This window comes from Labeo rohita, chromosome 24, assembly GCF_022985175.1.
Source record: "Labeo rohita strain BAU-BD-2019 chromosome 24, IGBB_LRoh.1.0, whole genome shotgun sequence".
In the NCBI taxonomy this organism is placed as follows: domain Eukaryota; kingdom Metazoa; phylum Chordata; class Actinopteri; order Cypriniformes; family Cyprinidae; genus Labeo; species Labeo rohita.
In genome coordinates, this window is record NC_066892.1 from 20,407,383 (window position 1) to 20,433,988 (window position 26,606).

The window sequence follows — 26,606 nt, forward strand, 5'->3', positions numbered from 1 at the left end:
GATTTATATTTACAGTGGCTTCAATCTAAGTCATACTTTAGATCAGAATGGGAAAGATCAATACACCACTAAACATGTCTTTCAGTTGGATTGGTTGATCAATAGATGATGCAGATAATATCATGTACTCTATTTTGTTATAGCTCAACACATTTATGGCCCGTTTCAGTTTATCGTGCCTTTTAGATGGCACAAAAGCAAATGGCACACTTACCGCGCTCTTTGTGATTCAAATTGGATTAACTGCGTGATAGTGAATGAGATGATAAATAGATGAAAGCTCACAAAGCGGACACACACGTGTGGGGTTGTTTAAGATCAGGTTTGGGGGTCTGTTGATTCTGAATAGCCTGAAAGAGCATCTCTCACCATCACTAAAGTTATGACATAATGTGTTTCCTTTTGAAAGTGTGAAAGCCGCTCTTTTATGGAAGGAAAAATTGATTATAAATGTCTGCGGGGGCGAATGCCAACCTCTAACTGAGCTCTCAACAATGGCTGTTTAATTCAGCCGTGTCGATTTAGTGTTGCCATCTGCGAGCAATTCGGCACTAAACGAGATGACAACAAAAACATTGGACTGGGTAATTTTGCAGACGCTGTCCTTGGCGGACGGGGGGATGCTCTGCATTGAAATATAACATACATGAGATCAATTAATGCCAGTTCAGAGACTGGCAGACTTATCGCGCTGGGCCTGTTCAGTCTCTATACTTATTTCCCACTCAAGTGATCAATGGAACCGAAGGTGTTTAATTGATTAAATTGTTTTTATGATATATTTATAATAGCTTTCATCTTTATGCTACCATTTAAAAGTTTGGGGTCAGTAAGATTTCTTTTTTAAATAAATGATTTCTTTTTTTCAGCAAGGATGCATTAAATTGATCAAAGTCACAGTAAAGACATTTATAATGTTATTAAAAAGATGTATATTTAAAAAAAATACTATTCTTTTAAACTTCCTGTTGAATCCTCAAAAACATTAAAGGAGAAGTCCATTTCCAGAACAACAATTTACAAATAATTTACTCACCCCCTTGTCATTCAAGATGTTCATGTCTTGGTTTTTGAGGAAAGCATTTCCACGACACTACGTACTATTGAATCACATTGAAACGTCATGCGGAACGTAGGCAGGACTACAGACCTAATGTTTACAAAGCGAACGCGCAAAGACTAAGGTAGTGCAAGTCAAACGCTGTTTACAAACAAAAAGGCACAACGATGTTGGATGATTCTGAAGTTGTAGGAGACAATGAGATGGAGTTTTTTGCCATACTCTACCTTTTTGAGCCGGAGTACACAGACGATGAACTTAGACGTGATTCGTAGTTTTGTGGACGCGCATTGATAATAATAAGAAGATAATAATCCTGAAGGATAATGTGACACTGAAGACTGGAGTTTGAACTATTAAAGAATCCTGGAAAAAATTTCAAATTATTCAGCAATATTACTGCTTTTGTGATCAAATGAAGATAAATACACATAAACGTTGCTGTTCATTTTAATGTAATTCATTAATGGGCTCCTCATGTTTTATGTATGGATGTACATTTACATTAGTTTTGCTTTTATGTGTAGTCATTTAGCGGACACATTTATCCAAATGTCTCACAATCCGCTTGATAAGGGTTGACGTATCAAGTACTGTTCGTTGGTCCAAGCCTCTACTCCATTTCAAATGAGAATACTATCTCAACAGCTGTTTAAGAGCACTATTCATTAACAGCACAATTAAAATTCACTTTGTACACGCAGTCTCTCGGCTTACTGCATTCTTCATACAAACATTTTAATTACTTGAATCACTGTATGGCCAACAGAGATTTCGATATGGAAAAAGAAAAAAAAAAATTATACTGCTACATTATTCTGTGAGTATTTGCTTGGACCTGGAAATGCTGATGCTTAACGTCAGACTTGAGGATTTGCAACTTTGTTTCCCATAATTGCGACTTTATATAAACATATGTTATATGCGACTTTATAATGTAACAATTTCTAATTTTAAGTTAATTTTACAAGTATCTTTAAAGGGTTAGTTGAGAGAGTGGGTGGGTGTTTTTTTTTCAACAGTCCAAAACAAGTCCAATAAAGCGCATCCATCCATAATAAAAAGTGCCACACATGCTTCAGGGGGGGTGAATAAAGGCCTCCTGTAGCGAATCGATGCGTTTTTGTAAGAAAAATATCCATATTTAAAACGTTAAAATCACTTTTTACTAGCTTGCACTAATAGCTTGCACTAATTGTACTCACCCTCTTGTCATCCAAGATGTTTATGTCTTTCTTTCTTCAGTTGTAAAGAAATTATGTTTTCTGAGGAAAACATTTCAGCATTTTTCTCCATATAGTGGGCTTCTATGGTGCTCCGAGTTTGAACTTCCAAAATGCAGCTTAAGTGCGGCTTCAAACGATCCTATGCAGTTGTAAATGATCCCAGCTGAGGAAGAAGGGTCTTATCTAGCGAAACTATCGGTTATTTTCATAAAAATAATACAATTTATATACTTTTTAATGCCAAACACTCGTCTTGTCTTGCTCTGCTTGAATTAATTTTTTCCAGTTCATGACAGTTAGGGTATGTCGAAAAATCCCATACTGTATTCTCCCTCAACTTCAAAATCATCCTATATCACTGTTTAACCTTTTTTGTTAAGGGTGTTTAATTTTCTTTGCTTGTTCACTTTGCAAAGACTGGGTCGGTACTTCTGCACTGATGTAGGATGATTTTGAAATAATTTTTGATGTTGAGGGAGAAAATACGATTGGAGTTTTTCAGGGGTTTTTTTGTATTTTTTTAATGAAAATAACCAACCGTTTCGCTAGATAAGACCCTACTTCCTCGGCTGGGATCGTTTACAACCACATTTGGGATTGTTTGAAGCCGCATTTAAACTGCATTTTGGAAGTTCAAACTCGGGGCACCATAGCAGTCCATTATATGGAGAAAAATCCTGAAATGTTTTCCTCAATAAACATAATTTCTCTACGACTGAGGAAAGAGACACGAACATCTTGGATGACAAGAGCGTGAGTACATTACCTGTAAATTTTTGTTCTGGAAGTGGACTTCTCCTTTAAGACACTCCTGATCACCCATCTTTTATAAAATATGACAACAACATCAGGCTACACACAACATCAACATAAGACCTTTCAGAGGTCTTTGTCTCACCCCTGTGTTGAGGAAGTTTTTATAAGAAACAAAAAAAGCAGTTGAACTCTGACCTCTTGGTGTCTTTATCAGAGCCGGCACATCCACCCTCAGTAGGTGAGGTTCTCTCCCTCTTGCTATCAGTCTGGGTCTCTGTTGTGTTTAACCTACTGTAGATAGGGCCACACTGAGGAGATTACAAATGAGACACTGTCTGACCAGCGCAGAGAAACACGACCTGTTAGCGCCTGCCGCCCGGTGAGCGGGAGTACGGGCGAATGTTTCAAAATATGCTCAATTATCAACACCGTTATAAATTAGTGAGCGAGGCTGAGTATCCATAATGGACCTCAGCGGTTTGATAAGTGGTTTCTTTGGGATGCCGTGTGCTGAAAGTCTGCCAACCTTGAGAAGTGCGCGTGCGTATTCTTTTGGACTCGTTTTCTGCGAGTTTATCGAAACACCCCGAGGCTTTTAAACCCAAGCAATAACTAGTACTAGCAGTTCAGCTGCTAGTACATGGCATTTAGTTTGGTTGAGGAAAGCAAAGCATCCCAGGAAAAATTCTCCTTGGCTAGAGAGTGTGCATCAGTACTTTAGACGAACGATATCTTCAGCACTCGAAGGGTAATCCACTTAAAGCGCAGGCTGTTTTAATAAACAGGTCATAAGAACAATGGGATTGGGTAATGGGAGTGAATCGCTGTTGATAATCCCCAGACACCCCGTCACTCCTGCTTCGGCTTTTTAATTTTGTTGCATGGAGGGGAAAAAAACACAGTGAAACCCCCTTGAGATGAGGGGCCTGTGCATTTATTCATTATTGATCTTCTTTTTCACCACCCATTCAACTAAAATGTGTTAACTTTACTATTATTTGCAAAGGGATCAAGCGTTCCCCACTCAACCAATGAAAAACGCCCGTTCGATAGGCCACGCTTTGCTGCTTTACTTATAGACGTGATATATTATTCACAACTCGCCAAGTTACACCAGAAGCATCAATGCGTAGCGGAAGCATTATTTATATATGATATTGTCATGTGCTCTGTCAATGTGATGCTCCTCATCAATTATACAGCGGTGCGACTCCTTTGATTAGACGCGGGATCGGCTTTGTTTTTCATTTTTGATATTGAGCTCGTGAACATATGATAATGGAGTCTGACACGGGAGATTTTCCTCTGATGTTTGTCATTTGCCAAACTTTGAGACGAGCGCGTCGTCGCAGCATCATTAGTGCTGTCGCTCATCTGGAACATCAAAAGGGGACAAAAGAGCCCTGTGATAATATGTGATCATCCCACAATTACAAAAACACTGGTGATAATACAAAACTTTTTGTTTGTGTCACTTGTTTGCTTTATTAATCTCTGATTTGATGCTCATTATGCAGATAATGCAATACGTCTAAATCAGAATATGGTAATTGTGTTTAAATCTAACATTAACATGCACAGGGTTTAGGGGTTAGTTAGATTTAGTTATTATTTTAATAAAAGAAAAATTTAATTTAGCAAGGAAGCATTAAATTGATCAAAAGTGACAGTAAAGATTTTTATAATGAAAAAAAAAAGAAAGCAGTGTTGCTCATCAAAAAATCTTCAAAATAAGTATCTCTTTTCAACACCAAAAATAATGTTTCTTGAGCACCAATTTGCATATTAAAATGATTGCTGAAGGATCATGTGACACTGAAGACTGGAGTAATGGGTTTTGAAAATTCAGCTTTGCCACCGCAGGAGTAAATGACATTTTTAAATATTTTTAAATGGAATACAGTTATTTTAAATTGTAATATATTTCACACAGACTTTTCACACAATTTTTCTTAAAAGCCCAAACTTCAAAATGGGCAGTGTATGTATAAATTAGTGTATGAATTATAGTATAAATGTTAGCTTCAGCTGATGGCTAATGATTTGAAAAATTAAAAAGAATAGCTGAACATTTCAGAACAGTTAAAAAAATGTATAAATTGTTACTGCCTTGAGTTATTATTTAAAAAAAATAAATAAATAAATAAAGGAATTGGCTTTAAAAAATAGAATATTGATTACATAATGTACAAATATAATGTACAAATGTACAAATATAAGTTATGTTTAAAGTAATGTTAATGTTTTTTTAAAGTAATGTTTAACCAAGAAAATGTGACTGGGACATGAATTTAACTGGGACATTTGATTAAAAAAAATAAATAAAATAAAATAAAATAGGAAAAAAAACTTTTTGATTTTGTTTTGTAATAATTACTAATATAGCTATTTTAATGTAATAACATTTTCTTATTTTTATTTTTATTTTAATGATTATTCATTTAAGCAGCGTAACATTAAAGTCATAATTCTCAGTTTCACAATCCAACACAAGAACACTGTTACTGTCTCAGAAACTGTCCAAACAACATAATAAATAACATAAAATTAAGACAGTTCAAAAAATGTTTAAATTGTTACTGCTTTGAGTTATTATTAAAATAAATAAACAAATAAAAGCTTAGTGCTTAAAAACACTACCATGATGAGATTCATACTTGGCCTTGGCTTTAATAAATAGAATATTGATTACGTTGTTAATTAAATAACTTTAAATTGATTTTTTTTTCTTTTTATGACAGTGTAAGTAATGTTTAACCAAGAAAATGTGACTGGGACATGAATTTACATTTGATTTAAAATAATATTAATAATAAGGAAAGAAAATGACTTTTTCATATTGTTTTGTAATAATTACTAATATAGCTATTTTAATATAATTTAATGTTCTTAATTCTATTTTTATTTGAATGATTATTAATTTAAGCAGCATAACATTAAAGTCATAACTCTCAGTCTCGCAATCCAACACAAGAACACAGTTACTGTCTCAGAAACTGTCCAAACAGCATAATTTTATTATTTTTGAGTTATGACACATTTCTTATTGACTTTACTTCTCTGGCTCAATTTTCCTCTCGGGCAAGATTTATGTTTGTGCAGGCATTCGGAGGAAGCCAGAACTAACTAATCATAAGCTTGTGGTGTTTAAAAACACACATCAGAACGGTTGACCGCTAGCCAAACAATAGTGAGTTCCTCAGGTGAGCGGTCATCAGCAGATGTTCTTCATAAGTGTGCTGGGGAGCTTGATTACAAACTCTTTTATTAGGTTTGATCAGTGTGTGTGTGGAAGATTAGGGCCAGGGAGACAGGTCTTTACCCTCCAGTGATCTCTGGAATAATGAGGATATGTTACCATGGTGATTCTCAGAGAAGCCTCTGTCAGTGTGAAGAACCATTTAAAATCAGTTGCTTTGTTTTTCGTTGGCCGTCACTGCCTTCCTGTTCCTAGTTATTAAATGAAGAAGAACTGTGTGGAAGTGTAGAAGCAGTGTGGAACAGACTCAGTACCTGTTAAAATGTAGTAATGATACAAGTTACAGCAAACGAGTTTTGTAAGCATGTTTTAATCTACTCAGCGTTTCGTGGTGCAGCTGTTGATAGAAGGAAAGGAAGGGAAAAAAGACTACTATATATCAGTAGAAAAAACCATTAGGTTGGATTTGAGTAGAATCTGTCCGTGACCATGAACCAAAGGCAGTACACCACAAAAACAGATGACTAGCTATAGTAGACACACCTTTCAAAGCAGCATTAACCAGCCAAGACCTTGCCTGATCTTTTTCTGACTGGTTAAATAGACGTTAATGGAATGAGCTGTATGAGTTAATTATACACGATGACAGATTTGAATGATACTGTATTCAAGTCAGTGTGATGAACTTCCAACTCTGACGCCAGCCTAATGTCAACACTTTAACATCACTTAAAGAGGATCAAAATAGCAAGACTTTTTGAGCTATTGTATGTGAATAAATCAATAAAAGATTTAATAGATTAAATGTTAAATGCCTACATGTTTAAAGGATTAAAAAGAAAGAGCCAAGACCATGTAAAGCAAAGTGCACCATTCTTAAAACTAATTAAAACACAATAAACTCTATTAATATAGGTCTAGACAACCCACAGTGAAAATAATTAATAACTTACAAAAATACTTTTATAGAGACATTTAATTTTTTCATTTCTGATAATAAATGTTTAAAGAGTTTTTCTGAAGCCACTGGAAATACTGTATGTATATCAGGGCTCTAGACTAACTTTTTGCACTGGTTGCACTGGTACGCCTAACTTTTTTTCGTAGGTGCACCAGCACAAAAGATAGGTGCACCCAAATTTTCGACCGCGTCGCATTTTGCATGATGATATGATGAATGGATGGTTAATTTTTAACAGCAGATTCAGCTGATCTGCACATCCCTGCACACTTATATAAGCTTATAATCACTCGTGCTTTTAAGCCAAATCCACGCTAAAAAGAATAATGTTAAATGACATCTGGACGTAACACCCTTCAAACTTTATCTGGAATGTCACCTTTTCTGTCACAACTTTTCAAACAGGCGAACAGACACATGGGTTCACATTTTAGAAAATGTAGTTAACATTTGCGTCATTATTGATTTATCTCATCCACCCGTAACCCACCCGCAAATAATCAGAATGCATTTTTTTATTACCCGACCCACCCGTAATTGCCGGCCATGGTCTTCCCACACTCCCTTCACTATCTCTGATTGGTTTAGATCACGATATGGGCCTAATGTGTGTCTGCTGAACTACAGTTTTGATGATTAGAGCATCCAGCTCATGAAAGTAAAAAATCCAGTATCTCAACATATTAGAATATTTACATTTACATTTTACATTTCATTAAATTACCATATATACATATACATATACTTTAAAATATAATTTATTCTTGTGATGCAAAGCTGAATTTTCAGCATCATTACTCCAGTCTTCAGTGTTGGAAACAGTTTTGCTGCTTAATTTTTTTTTGGAACCTGTGAATTTTTTTATGGATTCTTTGATGAATAAAACATTAAAACAAACAGCATTTATTTAAAATATAAATATTTTCTATGAATATTAGTCTTTTCTATCACTTTTTATCTATTTAATGCATCCTTGTAATAATATACGCTACTGTTCAAAGTTTGGGGTCAGTAAATTTTCTTTCTTTCTTTCTTTGTTTAAAAGAAATGAGTACTTTTATTCAGCATGGCTGTGTTAAATTGCTAAAAAGTGATAGTAAAGACGTATATTATAAAAGATTTCTATTTTCAGTAAATGCTGTTCTTATATAAGAATGATTTCTGAAGGATCGTGTGACAATGAAAACTGGATAATGTCTAATGAAAATTCAGCTTTGCATCACAGAAATAAAATCTCTTTTAAAGTATATTAAAATAGAAAACTGTTATTTTAAATTACAATAATATTTCATAATATTACTTTTTTTCCTTTAAACAAATAAATGGAACTTTGATGAGCATAAGAGACTTCACAAAAAAAAAAAAAAAAAAAAACATTAAAAATTTTACTGATCCAAAACTTTTGAATGGGAGTGTATTTGATCGAAAATACTGTAAATACAGTAATATTGTGAAATACTATTTAATGTATTTCTAATATGTGCTTTAATATATTATATTTATGCTATTAAAAATGTTTTTCTATTTTAAGACATAAATCATTTATTCCTTTATTCCCAATGCTGAAATACAGAAAATTCAAAAGAACTTCATTTATTTGAAATGTAAATTTTTTATAACAATGTAAAAGTCTTTACTGTCACTTTTCAGCATATATATTTTAAGCATATATATATATATATATATATATATATATATATACACTACCGTTCAAAAGTTTGGGGTCAGTAAATTTTTATTGTTTCTTTTTTTTATTTATTTATTTTTTTAAGAAATTAATACTTTTATTCACAAAGGATGTATTAAGTTAATAATTAAAAGTTTATTAAAAGTTAATAATAAATAATTTACATTGTTATAAAATATTTATATTTTGAATAAACACTGTACTTTTTAAACTTGTTATTCATGAAAGAATCCTGAAAAAAAAATCACAGGTTCCAAAAAATATTTGGCAGCACAACTGTTGATATTATCCAACATTGATCATTCTAATAATAAATCCGCATATTAGAATGATTTCTGAAGGATCATGTGACACTTAAGACTGGAGTAACAGCTGATAAAAATTCAGCTTTTCATCACAGGAATAAATTCTATTTTAAAGTATGTTAAAATAAAAAACATTATTTTATATTGTGAAAACATTTTGCAATATTACTGTTTTTTTTCTATATTTTTAATCAAATAAATGCAGCCTTGATGAGCATAAGAGACTTCTTTAAAGACTATTACAAGTCTTACTGACCCCAAACTTTTGAACGGTAGTGTATGTGTGTGTGTGTGTGTTTTTCAGGATTATTTGATGAACAAAGTTCAAAAGAACTTAATTTTTTTTAAATATAACTCTTTTATAACAATTTAAAAGTCATCATTTTAATGCAGACTTTCTAAATAAAAGTATCAAAAAAGTAGTCTGCTAGCTTTACAAGGTCAAATTAAAGTGTTTTTTTCTTGACTTTCTCTTATCTTTTAAGCTTAGAAAAGAATTTCTCCAGCAAGTTTGACGTTGTATAAATGTAATGACGGCAACCCGCTAACACTCTTAATACATTTTATGAGCATTAAACACTCTTATACCATAGAAATAATTACACCTGGCTCTTCTAGTTCAGTGTATACTGTGTGTGTAGGCAGGTGTGTAGTATTTGTGTTGAAGCGCAGTATCTCATGTCAGCCCTGTGTATGTGTGTGTGTTTAAATGTGTGTATGTTGACAGATCAGCAGAGAACTCCGACATGTAAATTGATGTGTGGTTTGAGTTGCTGAATTAAGGAGATGCTGTGACGTGCATGTAACAGTGCTGATGTGTGTTTAGCAGAGAATACATGGTGTTCAGACTCTTTTATTGGGAAAACGTTTTACTACAACAGTTACAGAGAACCCTACTGAGGACTCACTGCCGTCACAGCATGATACTGTCTCTGAGTGTTTGTGTATGGGGTTATGGGAGGGGGAAATGGAGGAATTTATTGAAAAGGATTTTGTATTCTTTAAGAATGGACAAATAAGTATGTCTTACGCTCTCTATCTGTCTCTCTCAGGTGGTCGTGTTGGCTCGGTTCAGTCTGATGCCAGCAGCAGTCCCACAGAACATGGTCATATGGGCCAATCTCACCCCACGTACCCTGTAGGACCACAGGTGAGAGCACACACCTTTTTTCTTTACACAGTTTCAATAACTTCAGTATGAAATGACATTCACAACCCACTTTACATTTTAAATGTAACATATTTCTTATTGAAAAAATAGTGTAATAGTGTAGTGGTTTGATTTTATCCATGATAGAATCATGAAAAGTGGGTGTTACATACTAGATTGGAGCCAGACTACATGCAAATTTGCTAATTTTGGCTAATGTTATCCGAGAGTTACGCCCCAACATTGACCTGGCTGATCAACTAAAACTAGTGTTGCTACTAACTGAAAGGAGAGCTTCACTTCCAGAACAACAGTTTACAAATAATTTACTCACCCCCTTGTCATCCAAGATGTTCATGTCTGTCTGTCTTTATTCGTAAAGAAATTATAGTTTTCGAGGAAAACATTTCAGGATTTATCTTTATATAATGGACTTCAATTGTGCCCCCGATTTTGAATATCCAAAATGTAGTTTAAATGCAGCTTCACAAGGCTCTAAACGATCCCAGCCGAGGAAGAAGGGTCTTATCTAGTGAAACGATCTGTATTATTTTTTTTTTAAATAAAAATGTATATACTTTAAGCACAAAAGCTCAGGCTCTGGCACTACGTACTATTGAATCACGTTGAAAGGTCACGAGGAACTACAGACCCAGTGTTTACAAAGCGAACGCGCAAAGACTAACGAAGTGCAAGTAAGTTAAACGCTATTTACAAACAAAAAGCTAGAACGATGTTGGACGATTTTGAAGTTGTAGGAGAAAATAAGATGGAGTTTTTCGCCATTCTCTACCTTTTTGAGCCAGAGTACACAGACGATGAACTTAGACGTGATTCGTAGTAGTGATGGGAAGTTCGGATCATTTTACTGACTCAGACCTTTGAGTCTCGTTTAGCAAAATGAACAAATCTTTTTTCGTGTCATTTTATTCATTTTAGCAAAATATAATTAAAATGTTACGTTACTTCCCTAACACATCTACTGCTTACGCAAATGTTGATCACACTACAAACAAGACAAAACTGTAATGCTATAAGAAACAGAAAAGATTAATTCATTGTTTACCTGGGTCTTTAGTCTATGATTAGCTCACCTCACCTCTTATCTGAGAAGTTTTCGGGTTTGAGATGTTCGTTCATCACGTGACAGCCCCATAAGATGAATGAACGACTCGAAAAACCCAAAAACTCAAAACAGGTGAACTAATTCCAGTACAGAACCTAATAGGATGTTGAGCATGCGCAACTGAACGAATCACTCCCCGAGATGACTCGTTCTTCCCGGGTCACATTAAAGATCCGTTCAAAATGAATGAATCATTCAAGAACGTGCATCCCAGAGCCTGTGCTACATGAGCTTTTGTGCTTAAAAAATATACAAATATTTATTTTTCAAAATAAAAATGACAGATTGTTTCGCCTTCTTCCTCGGCTGGGATTGTTTAGAGCCTTTTGAAGCTGTGTTTAAACTACATTTTGGAAGTCCATTATATGAAGAAATCCTGAAATGTTTTCCTCAAAAACTTTAGTTAGTTTTCTTTCACACACTAAGAATTTGTCTTGGTAACTGAAGTTTCAAGTGCAGAAAAACATTATAGACATAGTGCTGTTGACATACATTAAAATTAAGGTAATAAAACTAAGTATAACACTAATAATAAAGAGGGCAGATAGACACAAAATAGACAATAAATAGTACAATACTCTATGATAATAAAAATATAGAGAAAAAATATACAAGTAGACAGACAAAAAGTAACATACGTAGTGTGACAAAACCTGAGATTAATGGGTCAACCGATATATATTACCAAAGCCAATATATCGGCTAATATTTTAATTTTATTAATTATCGCACTGACTGATAAGTGACTTTAATTTTGACAGCGTCCAAACTTATTTTGACACTTCTAAAAATGCATTGCAGTGCCTGAGCACAGACACACAAGAGCTCCTTCTTTGTCTTCATCATTTTACTGTCTTTGATTAATAAATTATTAAACAGAACAGTTCAACAAAGACAGTAAGCATTGTATGAAAAAGGAGCGTTTGACTTTCTCTTGTTGGTCAGGGCTCCACAGTTACTTTTCTTTTTAGGAACAGTTGTGCTCCTAACTTTAAAAATTTAGGAGCACAGTCAAAATTTCAGAAGCACCTTATAATCAGTTATCAAAAATCAAAAATCAAAATTTGCCTTCCCATTACGGGTAATATTTCACTCCTTAAAGTTATTTACAGGGGAATTTCGTTTTTACCTTTGTAATGGCATTTTAATGGAATTAAAAGTATGTCATCTTTTATGTCATATTTTTAAAAACATATATTTTATAAGCTTTTTAACATTTCTATTTAAAACAACAGAATAAGAACAAGCAGAATAAGTTACGAATCAAATGAAATCAGTATTAACAAAATTAATTTGTACTACAGCGGTTGCACAGAAGAACACAAAAGTGGCTCAGAGGTGTCATGAGTGCAATCAAATTCATAAATTCATGTTGTGATTAATGTTTTAAATATAACATTTAGAATATACAAATATTAAATGATTTAAATAACTGAAAAGATATTTTAAAAATGAAACTAAAACTGTAGGTGGCGACTGATTGAATTACTGAATCATTCATTCATTTGATTTGTTCGAACAGTTGATTCATTCAGGAACAAAGCAAGTGACTGTCTTTATGAATGGGAAATTGAATCATTGACTCAGTAGATTCGTTTAAAACGCACGTTCATTCATAAACGAATCGCCGCTGTGTTTGAATGGAGATGCGCAGCAACTCAGTTGCGACTTGTTTCAGACTATTTTTGACGACGAAATAGAGCAAAATCAATATTGTATCAATATTATATTAATTTCTTGTTTACAAAACTCCCTTAAAATGGCATATTTGTAACACAAATCAGACTGACTTTCTGATTAACATGAGTGTTCCATGAATAACAACTTAACTCTGGTTCATATTTAAGGCTCATAAAATCTCGAAATATATGGCTCATGAGTCAAAGACCTCTTTTATGATGCTGAAAATACTTGAACATCTCATTCCCATTAATGAAAAATATGGGAAAAATCTCAGATATTTTTTCTTCTGCAGAATAAAGAAAGTTATACATGTCTGGAATGACATGATGATGATTTAGGGTGAACTGTCCCTTTAAAACAGTAATAAAAGATCAATTTTGATGACTTTTTGATGACTTTAAGGAGCATTCCATCCAACTCACCACCTAACCAGTGTTTCCCAGTAAAATAAACACACATAGACATACTTTCAGGAAATCAACTGTGGTCTTTTTTAGGATGAGTAGAACAAACAAGCTCTTTCAAGAGATGGAGAATGATCATTGTCTGTTGCCATATCCAGCTCAACATGCCGCAGCGATGTCCAAGCCCTTGTCTTCTCGTTCCCCTGAGCTCTGCCTTAATAGATGAACCCTGTCAGGACAGTCCCACAGAAACAAACACTTTTCAGCCACACTGCTCTCTCCCTGTGCCATGGCCAATTCCCTTGTTTCTGGATCAATATGTTTTGATGGATTCTCACTCTAGAGACGGATATTGTGTGCACTGCCATTACGGAACTGGATCAGTAAGAGGGCAGTTAGCCCTACATGGGTCCGACTCTTTCCTGTGCCTTTGGCTTCATTCGCTCACACTGCTATCAGTCTGATTACGAGTAATCTTTCAGCGTTTCCTCCGCTGGGCCGCTCCCTTCGTTCTTCTTATTAGAAAGAGGAATAGGTTGGGGGGTGGGTTAGGAAAAGAAAAGGGTAATTTAATCCCAAAAGCCAGATCCAGCATGATGCTTATGGGCCTAAGGTTCTTGGGGACACATACGTCCAGTATTGATTCTGTTAAAATTAGTCTTTTTAATGATTTGTCTCTTTAAATCATGGCTTAGATGCTTGACTGCTAACACTGTGTCTTATTGTGCAAAATTCATCAAACTGACTTGCTCTGCCTCAGAAATGACTTTTCTTTTTGAGCCACATTTCACGATTCAGTTTAACCATGATAGAGTCTCCCTGATATAAGTCCCATTTTCTGAATTAAAACCTAGTTTACCTGGGAAATATCTTATAATGCCATTTTAAATGCTTTTAAAAAACTAGGAATGAAGAATAATTGCATTTCACAGCTTTATTCCACTGTATTGTTTGCAGTATCTTGAAGTACCATTTAAATGGTATATGGTATACTAATATAATAATGATTCTGTATGTTTTAATATATCAAAGTCATCATCATATTAAAGTCATTTTCATCTGACATCATTTTTTTTTTTTTTTTGGGCTAAACTTGCTTTTTTCTCCAAATAAAAAGTTGTTTGGCAACTGAATTTGAGTGTATGTACAAGTAGTTTTATATTGTAATATACTTCAAAATATAATTTATTCTATAATTTATTAAAATATAATTTATTCTATAGAGTTTTCAGCATCATTACTTCAGTCTTCAATGTCACATGATCCTTCAGAAATCATTCTAATATGCTGATTTATTATCAAAGTTGGAAACCTGTGAAACCTTTTTTCAGGATTCTACAATGAATAAAAATTTAAAAAGTAAGCATTTACTATCACTTTTTATCAGTTTAACACAGTGTTTTTGAATAAAAATATTAATTTATTTTAAAAAAAGAAAGAAAAAAAAAATTCTGACCACAAACTTTTGAACAGTGGAGTATGTAATTACAAAAGATTTTAAAGGGGTCATCTGATGAAAAGTTCACTTTTACATGTTGTTTGAACATTAATGTGTGTTGGCAGTGTATGTACACATGATAAAAATCCAAGCAGTGTTTTTTAATTAATCTGTAAAAATAATATCCCTTTTTCAAATCGAGCCATTCTCAGATGCCTGTCAGTGTGGCGTCAATATTTGATTGACATGAGCGTCTTACCTCAGATCAGCTGTAACAGTCCGACATCCATTGTTTTGATGCATGAGCAGGGATGTAAGTTAGTCAAGAATATCTCAGATTGAGCGATTGAAGTGTTGTGTTGCTGGATGTAATAATGAACATAGTGGTCGTCATTTACTCCCGACATCTGAGCCGCCGAAGATGCAGTGGATTACGTTTGTTTGTGAGGGGAATGCACCTCCCGATCTACATATATCCGTTTATGTTCATGCAAATCATTCATGATCCAGCTTCACGTACAGCGGAAGTGAGTATAAGGGTTTTTGTATGAATCTTTGCGATCGCATTTCCTAATAACGTGCTAGTTAGCAAATTTAGCGGCTAAATGTGGCTAAAGTAAACAGGCTTGTCACTCCACAGAGAGAAGAGAGGGGCGGGGCGAGCAGAGCTCATTAACATTTAAAGCAACCTCTAACAGAACAGGATGATTTTTGCAGAGCTGATTTTGGCAAAATAAAAAGGGTGTTGTTTTACACTACCATTGAGAATTTTTAACTGAAGTATATTTTAGACTTTTCATTAAGACCCTAAAGAATCATATTAACTTGTGGAAAATGGGCATCTGATGACCCCTTGAAATAAATGCTGTTCTTTTTTTTTCTAAGAAAAGCATCACAGGTTCCAAAAAAATATTCTGTTTTTAACATTCATAATAAATTATCATATTAGAATGATTTCTGAAGGATTATGTGACACTAAAGACTGGAGTAATGATACTGAAAATTCAGCTTTGCATCACAGGAATAAGTCATATTTTAAAGTATATTAAAATAGAAAACTATTATTTTAAATTGTAATAATATTTCACAATATTGAATTTTTTTTGTATTTGTGATCAAATAAATGCAGCCTTGATGGGCAAAAGAGACTTATCTAAAAAAAAAAAAAAAAAAAACCTTTGAAAAATTTGTTTTGGGGTATGTAAATGGACATTTAGGAGCATTGAGGTGGTAGCGTGACTTAAACGTCCCAAGGGTATTTTGAGTGAGGAGTTGTTCAGCCATTTTAAAGTGTGTTTTGATCCTGGGGGATCCCATTTCACAGACACGCTGGGGTTCAGATCAGTTTGTCAGCTGCCTTGTCGCTTAGAGAGAGGGCTGATGGGAAAACGGTGTGAGCTATTAGTGAATCTAACATGAAAAAGAAAGAGAGAAGAACCAGTTTTCATGCTGAGTCAAGGAGTTTATGGCCCTACCATGATTCCTGACACAGACATTCTGCTGGACACAACAGAGTAGTTTGTACTCCCTGGCAAAAACCCATGAAAATTATAACAATTGAAGTTGTATTCATCACAGTTCGATTCCTTTTGTGGGTGCATTGTGGAAGTCAGTTCTCATCATGTTCCCACAGGTGTCTGAGCAGTAACCATAGGTGTAATTCACATCGCATTACTGTGTTCCAATAATGAAGTCTCTAAATACAATTCAAACAGTCTCCATGTCTTTAAATACAATTCAAACAATTCAAAAGCCAAAAATATAATACAAAATGTAAAATAAAATAAAATAAAAAAATCAGTGACGGTTAATCCTTTGGTTAACTTGCATCATTTCAAATAGACATGTCTGTATTTTATAGTTTCTCTTAAGCTTTCAGTTAATTGTCTGGTTTTAGTAATCTTCAGACTGATGGAGGTTGTTCAGCTCTGTTGTTTAGGTCAAGCGCCCTTTTAATAATTTCCTCAGTTCAGTGGGTGGAGTTCAGAATAGGCCATTAGGAGTTAGTTGATTTTTATGAAAATGGCAAACCCAGTGCTATAGACAAATTTCATTCTTTTAAAGAATTCAAACAAAGCCACACTAAAATAGCTGCATTTTTAAATGTTACCTACAATCTTGAAAGAAACAAAATGTTGTTCTTAGAGGTTTTTGTTCATTTAACCTTTCATTTATAGATTAAAGAACTCTCTACTGTGCATAACTGTGCATCTCTCTACATAAACATGTTATCATCCTATATTTGTTTAAAGATGGATACGTTGGTTTGTTATGAACAAAATTAAAGGAGAAGTCCACTTCCAAAACAAAGATTCACATATAATGTACTCACCCCCTTGTCATCCAAGATGTTCCTGTCTTTCTTTCTTCAGTCGTAAAGAAATTATTTTTTTTGAGGAAAACATTTCTGCATTTTTCTCCATATAATGGACTGCTATGGTGGCTTGATTTTGAACTTCCAAAAGGCAGTTTAAATACGGCTTCAAACGATCCCAGTCGAGGAAGAAGGGTCTTATCTAGCAAAATGATCGGTTATTTTCATAAAAAAATACAATTTAAATACTTTTTAATCTCAAACGCTTGTCTTGCCTTTCTCTCCATGAACTCTGTGTATTCTGACTCAAGAAAGTTAGGGTATGTTGAAAAACTCCAAACGTATTTTTCTTCGGAATGTGAACATGCAAAGAAGATCAAACACCCTTAACAAAAAAGGTAAAACAGCGATATAGGACATTTTGAAGTTGAGGGAGAACATGAGATGGGAGCTTTTTGACATACCCTAACTGTCATAAACCGGAACAAGCAGAGTAAGACAAGACAAGCGTTTGGCATTAAGAAGTATTGTATTATTTTTATGAAAATAATCAATCGTTTCGCTAGATAAGACCCTTCTTTCTCGGCTGGGATCATTTACAACCGCATTTGGGATCGTTTGAAGCCGCATTTAAATAGCATTTTGGAAGTTTAAAATCGGGGCACCATACCAGTCCATTATATGGAGAAAATGCTGAAATGTTTTCCTCAAAAAACATAATTTCTTTACGACTGAAGAAAGAAAGACATGAATATCTTGGATGACAAGGGGGTGAGTAAATTATTTGTAAATTGTTGTTCTGGAAGTGGAGATCTCCTTTAATACTTTCATTCAGGAAAAAAAAAATCAATAAAGTGACAAAAATGAGAGTAAAGACACTTATACAGTAATATTACACAAAATTTTTATTTAAAAAGTAAATGCTCTTTCTAACATTCTTTTTTTTTTAAATTATAAAAATTCTTCAAATCAGCATTTCTTAAGTGTCATCATGGAGTAATGGCTGGAATAAATTATATTTTAAAACAGATTCAAATAGAAAACAGCTGTTTTAAATGATAATATTTCAAAATATTTTTATACTATTTATGATATTCAATATTATTAAGTTTTACTGTATTTTTGAACAAAAAATGCATTCATAGTGAGCAGAAACATATTTTGAAACGTTAATAAAAAAATCATATGGACACCAAGCTTTTGAACATTAGCGTACCTTCTAAATCCTCAAGAATATATCAACATATGTGACCCTGGATGGCAAAACCAGCCATAAGTAGCATGGATATATTTGTAGCAATAGCCAACAATACATTGTATGAGTCAAAATTCTAAATTTTTATTTTTATGCTAAAAATCATTAGGATATTAAGTAAAGATCATGTTCCATGAAGATATTTTGTAAATGTCCTACCGTAAATATATCAAATAGTATTTTTTGATTAGTAATATGCATTGCTAAGAACTTCATTTGGACAACTTTAAAGGCAGTTTTCACAATATTTTGATTTTTTGCACCCTCAGATTCCAGATTTTTAAATAAAAGTATCTCGGACAAATATTGTCCTATCCTAACAAACCATACATTAATGGAAAGCTTATTTATTCAGATTTCAGATGATGCATGGATCTCATATGGATTTCTTCACGGATTTCTTCGAAAAGTAAAGAATTTAAGCATCTTGTGGACACAGAGGCAAACCAGGCAATGGCATTCACTTTGAGATTGGGATGAGATGCTGACAGACAATCTTTGATTTTGTGCCTCAAATAACCGACATCACACACTTAAAACAGCAAGATTAAGCATATGTCACACAGCTTTGTCAGAAGAGTCTTTGTTGTCATCCTTTGAGTGGTTAATTGATTTTTTTTGCATTCTTTTTATGTCAGTGTTTAAAGTGAATGAAATGACAAATGACATACCCAGTGTTACGAATCTGGTCGGTGAGCTGCGGACCGCTCACCACCAGATGTCGCTCTCCCTCTGTTTACACACTCTGACTGTTGCACTACACCCCGGACTCCATTCCCCATCAGCCATTGCACTACACCCCCGTCCAATCAGAGACAGTATAAAAGCCCCGATCTTTCTGTCACTCACCGCCGAGTATTGTACTGTGTTTATCTGGTCATACGAAGCGTTTCTCTGTGTTCACCCCGTGTCGTGTCTTTCTGTTATTCTGGCTCCTCGTCTGGTTTGTCTCGACCCCCCGCCTGTTTATCGACTACTCTCTGCCTAGCCCTTATACACCTGTCTGCTCCTGTCTGACCACGCCTGCCTTGACCATGTCTCTGTCCAAATCCTTCAATAAAAGCGTGCAAATGGATCCGCTTGTCTCTCGTCTCACTCCCAACGTTACAGAATACTCGGCCACAACAGGATCCAGCAGCTTTTCCCTCGGACATTCAGGTATGGACTTTGGACTATTGTGTGTGGGCGCGTCGCTTACTGTGGGGGTCGCGAAGGAGGAACGCGACAACTCGGTAATGGCGGCCGCGCACCCCGCTCATATAATGACGGCCGCGCCGCCGGAGCGCGACGCCACAGATCCGCTGGCCGCTTGGCTCACTCGGGAAATGCGGCCACGCTGGAGCGCGCCCGAGCCATGACGACGGCAATGGATCGCATTGCTCAAATGGCGGCGAACGTAATGGATAGCATCGCTCTAATGGCGGCGACAGCTGTGCCCGTTCACAAAATGGCGGCCGCGTCGGAGCGCGTCCACACAATGGCGGCAACGGCGGAGCCCGTTCACAAGATGGCGGCGATCACAGAGCTCCGTCACGTCACAGCTGCCATACAAGAGCCGTTTAAAGGTACAGTTACATTCCCTGAGTCAAGTCAAGTTGCAACTGTGTTTCCTGAGTCAAGCCATGTTGTTCCCGAGTCAAGCCATGTTGTTCCTGAGTCAAGCCATGTTGTTCCTGAGTCAAGCCATGTTGTTCCTGAGTCAAGCCATGTTGTTCCTGAGTCAAGCCATGTTGTTCCTGAGTCAAGCCATGTTGTTCCTGAGTCAAACCAAGCTGGAGCTGTGTCAAACCAAGCTGGAGCTGTGTTTCCTGTCTCAAGCCAAGTTACAGAGCCACCGCACAAGATGGCCGCCACGCCAGAGCCACCGCACAAGATGGCCGCCACGCCAGAGCCACCGCACAAGATGGCCGCCACGCCAGAGCCACCGCACAAGATGGCCGCCTCGCCAGAGCCACCGCACAAGATGGCCGCCACGTCAGAGCCGGCTAAAGCCCCGTCAGCCAAGCCACAGCCTGCTCAGGCCATCTCAGTCAAGCCACAGCCTGGTCACGTCATGTTTTCTGCTCCTGAGTCGGCACCCATCATGGCCGGTCTTCCCGAAGCGGTTTCAGAGTCAAGTCACGCCCCGCCTGACGGCCCAGAGTCAAGTCACGCCCCGCCTGACGGCCCAGAGTCAAGTCACGCCCCGCCTGACGGCCCAGAGTCAAGTCACGCCCCGCCTGACGGCCCAGAGTCAAGTCACGCCCCGCCTGACGGCCCAGAGTCAAGTCACGCCCCGCCTGACGGCCCAGACTCAAGTCACGCCCCGCCTGACGGCCCAGACTCAAGTCACGCCCCGTCTGGTCCCAAGTCTGCTCCAGAGGTCCCGTCTGGTCCCAAGTCTGCTCCAGAGCTCCCGTCAGTTGGAGAAGCCGCGCCAATGCCTCCTGAGGTGTCAGCCGTGGCTGTGGATCCTCCCTTGGAGGTGGCGCCCCCCTACAAACTCTCTGCTTCTTCCCTCATTCTGTCTGCCTCCTCTGTCACTGTTCTCCCCAGGTCCCAGTCTATTATGCGGGTTCCTGCTCAGCCCTGGTGGGCTCTGGCGCCTCCTGTTCCGCCCTGGTGGGCCCTGGCGCCTCCTGTTCCGCCCTGGAGGGCCTCGGCGCCTCCTGTTCCGCCCTGGAGGGCCTCGGCGCCTCCTGCTCTGCCTCCGGTTCCGTCCTGGAAGGTCCCGGTGTCTCCTGCTCTGCCTCCGGCTCCGCCCTGGAGGGCTCCTGCGCCTCCTGCTCTGCCTCCGGCTCCGCCCTGGAGGGCTCCTGCGCCTCCTGCTCTGCCCTGGAGGGCTCCGGTGCCTCCTGTTCCGCCTCCGGCGGCGCCCTGAGGGCCCCTGTGCCTCCTGCACCGCCTCCGGCTCCACCCTGGTGGGCTCCTGCTCTGTCGGTCCTGCCCCAGTCACCTGGTCCTCTGCACGGACCTGGCCCTCCAGCCCTTGCCCTGTCTCACCCCCGCCCCACCGCTCCGCTGGAATATGGTTCGTTTGTAGCGTCTGGAAGCCGCTCTTTGGGAGGGGGCTATGTTACGAATCTGGTCGGTGAGCTGCGGACCGCTCACCACCAGATGTCGCTCTCCCTCTGTTTACACACTCTGACTGTTGCACTACACCCCGGACTCCATTCCCCATCAGCCATTGCACTACACCCCCGTCCAATCAGAGACAGTATAAAAGCCCCGATCTTTCTGTCACTCACCGCCGAGTATTGTACTGTGTTTATCTGGTCATACGAAGCGTTTCTCTGTGTTCACCCCGTGTCGTGTCTTTCTGTTATTCTGGCTCCTCGTCTGGTTTGTCTCGACCCCCCCGCCTGTTTATCGACTACTCTCTGCCTAGCCCTTATACACCTGTCTGCTCCTGTCTGACCACGCCTGCCTTGACCATGTCTCTGTCCAAATCCTTCAATAAAAGCGTGCAAATGGATCCGCTTGTCTCTCGTCTCACTCCCAACGTTACACCCAGTATGTTCTATAAGAAGGCTTTTTGTCTTCCTGTTGTCTGTTTGTTTCTGTTTAGATCGAGAAAGAATATTTCATGTTGTTTTATGCTGATTATCATTTGATTCAAAATGTTTGTTGCAAATGAAATTCTAAAGAGTAAAGCCTTGTCTTGTCATACAGAAATCAAATGCACCAGTGAACCACTTTCAGTTTTTCCTAGAACCTGCCATCCTGAAAAAAACCCTAATGTTTGAATAAGTGCACTTCATATCTTTTATTGTCATTCTATTCCATGTATGTTTTTTTTTTCTCTGTATTCATAAATTGGGAACAGTGCAGCATGCCAGAAATTATGAAACTGCTTCAATCAGGAATGCTTTATTCTGCTTAATGTTAAATGCTAAATGTTAAATGAACTAAAGTTCTATTGTTGTTTACTTGCCCCTTTAGCTTCCATGTATCTCTTTTCTATACAACTAAAGAGTCTAAAACACTGTTTCACACTGTTGTCAGTGAACAAATTATGGAAGACCATTTCTGCCACTTAATAAAAAAAATGTTTTTTTTTTAATCTCACAATTCTTTCAATTGTTTACATCTCGCAATTCAGATTTTTTCTCTTTTTTTCTTAGAATTTAGTGACATAAACTTGCAGTTGCGAGTTATAAAGTCAGAATTGTGAGATATAAACACTGATTTTTTTATTCTCAGAATAGCAAGTTTATACAGCATTTGTGACTTTTTCCTCATAATTGCGAGTTTATATCTTGCAATTCTGAATTTATAACACTCAGCTGTGAGTTATTAAGTCAGAATTGTGAGATATAAACAGTTCTGAGAACAAATCAGTCTTGAGTTTATATCTTGCACTTCTGACTTTATGACACACAACTGCAATATAAACTTGCAATTCTGAGAACATATGAGTCATATGTCTTTTTCTTCTCCTCAGAATTGGACTTTATAATTTGCGAATGTGAGTTTATATCACACAATGAAAAAGAAAAGTCTGAACTGCAAGAAAAAAAGTCAGAGAAAATTGTGAGAAAAAAGTCAGAATTGTGAGATATGAAAAAAAATTGAGTTTATATCCCGCTATTCTGACTTTAAAACTCGCAATTGTGGGTTTATATCAACTAATTCTAAGAATAAAGGTCAGAATTGCGAGATGTTAATTTTTTATTCAGTGTCAGAAACAGGCTTCCATAACAAACTTATCATTAAGGACACAAAATAAGACTTGAATGAAAAAGACCTTAATTATTAAAGAAGCAGCAGTAAATTCTAATGGGGTGATGATAATGTGGCCTGTGTGTGTAAGTGAGAAAGAGAAAGAGTGAAAAATTGCTGACTTGCAGGAAGGATAAGCAGGCTGTGTGGTAGCTGTGAGTTATATCACAGAGAGACATTTTGTACAGTATAGAGGTGTAAAACAGTGCTTGGGTGAGCTGAAAAGAAAAATGCACTGGTCTCCTGCAAGAAAAGCATTTGATTTGTCAGACCCAGCAGTGGGTTCTGCTAGCACACAGTACTTTTAGCAAATATTGTCCAAATCTCAATAGTATGTGTGTTAGCGTCAATGTTTTTATGTATTTTGTGTTAAATTTGGATATTTTACAGATTTTCATTTGCATTTCAAACTAAAAGATAAAAATTCATTATATATATACAAATATGTTAAAAAAAATCTTCCTGTTTGTTCTCTGTTTCAGTCTCTGCTGGTTGCTCAGCAGCTGGCGTCAGCGGTTAGTGGAGTGATGTCTGGTGGAGCTCCTGGTCTGAACCAGCCCATTCTGATCCCCTTTAATGCTGGTGGGCATCTGGGTGGGCAGCAGGGCCTGGTTCTCTCTCTGCCCACTGCTGCCAACATACAGGGTCTGGTGGCAGCCGCTGCTGCTGGTGGCATCATGACGCTCCCCCTACAGAATCTGCAAGGTATGAGTCCATATGGTACACTAATAAAGAAAATATAAAAATAAAAATAATATATAATAAATTAAATATGATATTTTAAAATAGAAAAAGTGAGATCATGTAAAATGTAAGTAATATTTGTATTATTTATTTATTAATTATTAGCTAAATAAATAATGTAAATTAAAATTATGCACAAAAATGTATGTTTTATACAGTGTAGTGTGTAAGGGCAAGGTAGGTGATTTGGTTCAAAAACTTTTTTGTTATGTTGTTTGAAATTCTTTTCACATCCTGATAGCAATCACTTAAGTGGTCTAAATGTATTTATATATTTTTATATTGTCTGTGAAAGGTGTAGGATCATAAAATGTTCGTCCAATCATATCCTTGGTCCATGATAGGCTGTCCTACCTGCCTGTCAGCATGTGTATTTGCATACCTCCGCGCATCCTGTTCACTCAGACATGATATGTTGCCAATATGTTCCATTACTCTATTACAGACTGAGCGAGAAAGGAAGGCGTTATTATTGCAATATTATGCACTTTGTACGATGAATGAGACATTAGGTAATCTGACATTCCGCAACATCCACCAATGCTGTCTCTCATCGTGTCGCTGGTTAGTCTCTGGTCTGCCTGTGCGCGTTCATGTGTTTTGGAGGAGGCTTGGCTCTGGATAGTGATTTGCAGGGAGGGTGGGATCTTATGCTTTCAATGCTAGCTTCTACCCTAAATTTAACCTACCCAATTTCTGGCCAGAGTTTAAATCTCGGGTCATATCGTTATTATTAGGGGCCAAGCACCAAAGGTGCTTAGGCACCTATTTTATCTGTTAGTTTATGTTTTTACGTTTTATCCGTTTTCTTCTTTTTCTTCTTGTTCTTCCTTCACTCTGGAAGTCTATAGCAGGCCATAGAAACACTTGCGGGAAAGTTATGAAATTTGGTACACAGATAGAGGACAGTCTAATTATTAACCACAGCAAATTTGAAGTCTCTATTTTAAACTCTCTAGCACCACCAACAGGCCAAATTTGCTGTCATATTTTTGCTAATAACTTTTGAACCGTAAGGTCTAGAAGCAAAAATCCTGATTCCTTGGCTCATGCCGAATCAAATGCATACCAAAATTCCTATGAATCATGCAATTTTGAATTTAACTTAAAATCTACTTTTCAAACTTTGAAGTCTCTATCTTAAACTCTCCAGTGCCACCAACAGGCCAAATTTGCACTCATATTTTTGCTAATAATTTTTGAACCGTAAGGTCTAGAAGCAAAATTCCTGATTCATTGGCACATGCCGAATCAAATGCATACCAAAATTTCTACGAATCATGCAATTTTGAATTTAAAGGAGTCCACTTCCAAAACAAAAAAGTCCACTTCCAAAACAAAGATTCACATATAATGTACTCACCCCCTTGTCATCCAAGATGTTCATGTCTTTCTTTCTTCAGTCGTAAAGAAATTATGTTTTTAGAGGAAAACATTTCTGCATTTTTCCATATAATGGACTGCTATGGTGCCCCGATTTCGAACTTCCAAAAGGCAGTTTAAATGCGACTTCAAACAATCCTAAATGCGATTTTAAACGATCCCAGCCAATAGAAGGGTCTTATCTAGCGAAACGATCAGTTATTTTCATTAAAATAATAAAATTTAAATACTTACTAATTTCAAATGCTCGTCTTGCCTTTCTCTCCCTGAACTCTGTGTATTCTGACTCAAGACAGTTAGGGTATGTCAAAAATCTCCAATCGTATTTTCTCCCTCAACTTTAAAAATCATTTCAAAATCATCCTACATCGCTGCAGAAGTTCCGACCTAGTCTTTGCAAAGTGAACATTCAAAGAAGATCAAACACCCTTAACAAAAAAGGTAAAACAGCGATATAGGACATTTTCGAAGTTGAGGGAGAACATGGGATGGGAGTTTTTCGACATACCCTAACTGTCATGAACTGGAACAAAAACAGTCCAGGCAGAGCAAGACAAGACGAGCGTTTGGCATTAAAAAAGTATATAAACTGTATTAATTTTTATTAAAATAACTGATCGTTACGCTAGATAAGACCCTTCTTATTTGGCTGAGATCGTTTACAGCCACATTTGGGATCGTTTAAAGTCGCATTTAAACTAAATTTTGGAAGTTCAAAATCGGGGCACCATAGCAGTCTATTACATGGAGAAAAATGCTGAAATGTGTTCCTCAAAAAACATAATGTCTTTACCACTGAAGAAAGAAAGATATGAACATCTTGGATGACAAGGGGGTGAGTAAATCATTTGTATATTGTTGTTCTGGAAGTGGAAGTTCTCCTTTAACTAAAAATTTATCCTAGACGGTTTGTCCAGTTTTTAACAAAATTGGCTCAGATCATCTTCAGACAATGCTGACGAAAAGTCATCAAAAGATTTCCGATAGACCAAACCGTTCTCGTAAAGCATGTTAATGAATTTCATGCAAAAATGTATATGAGGCTATATCTTCGCAATGCTTTAGCATATTCTGACCAAATTTGGTTTGTGTTATGCCAAGCATGACCTGAGGGCACCTGAGTAGTTTTGGTACAGTGCTACCTACTGGTCAAAAGATAAAAAGATAGATTTTTTTGCAGTAAAATGCTGTTTTTACGAACGCTTTAGCGTATT

The 26,606-nt window shown here is 36.8% G+C and overlaps 1 protein-coding gene across 1 annotated transcript in view; it reads left to right on the top strand.

Moving 5' to 3' along the window:
* pou6f2 (POU class 6 homeobox 2) overlaps window positions 1–26,606 on the top strand; it is a 121,703-nt gene that overhangs the window by 20,039 nt on the left and 75,058 nt on the right. The window contains exons 4-5 of the mRNA XM_051097493.1: window positions 10,247–10,344; window positions 23,748–23,970. Of these exons, the coding sequence (XP_050953450.1) occupies window positions 10,247–10,344; window positions 23,748–23,970 (321 nt within the window). The remainder of the gene's footprint in view (window positions 1–10,246; window positions 10,345–23,747; window positions 23,971–26,606) is intronic.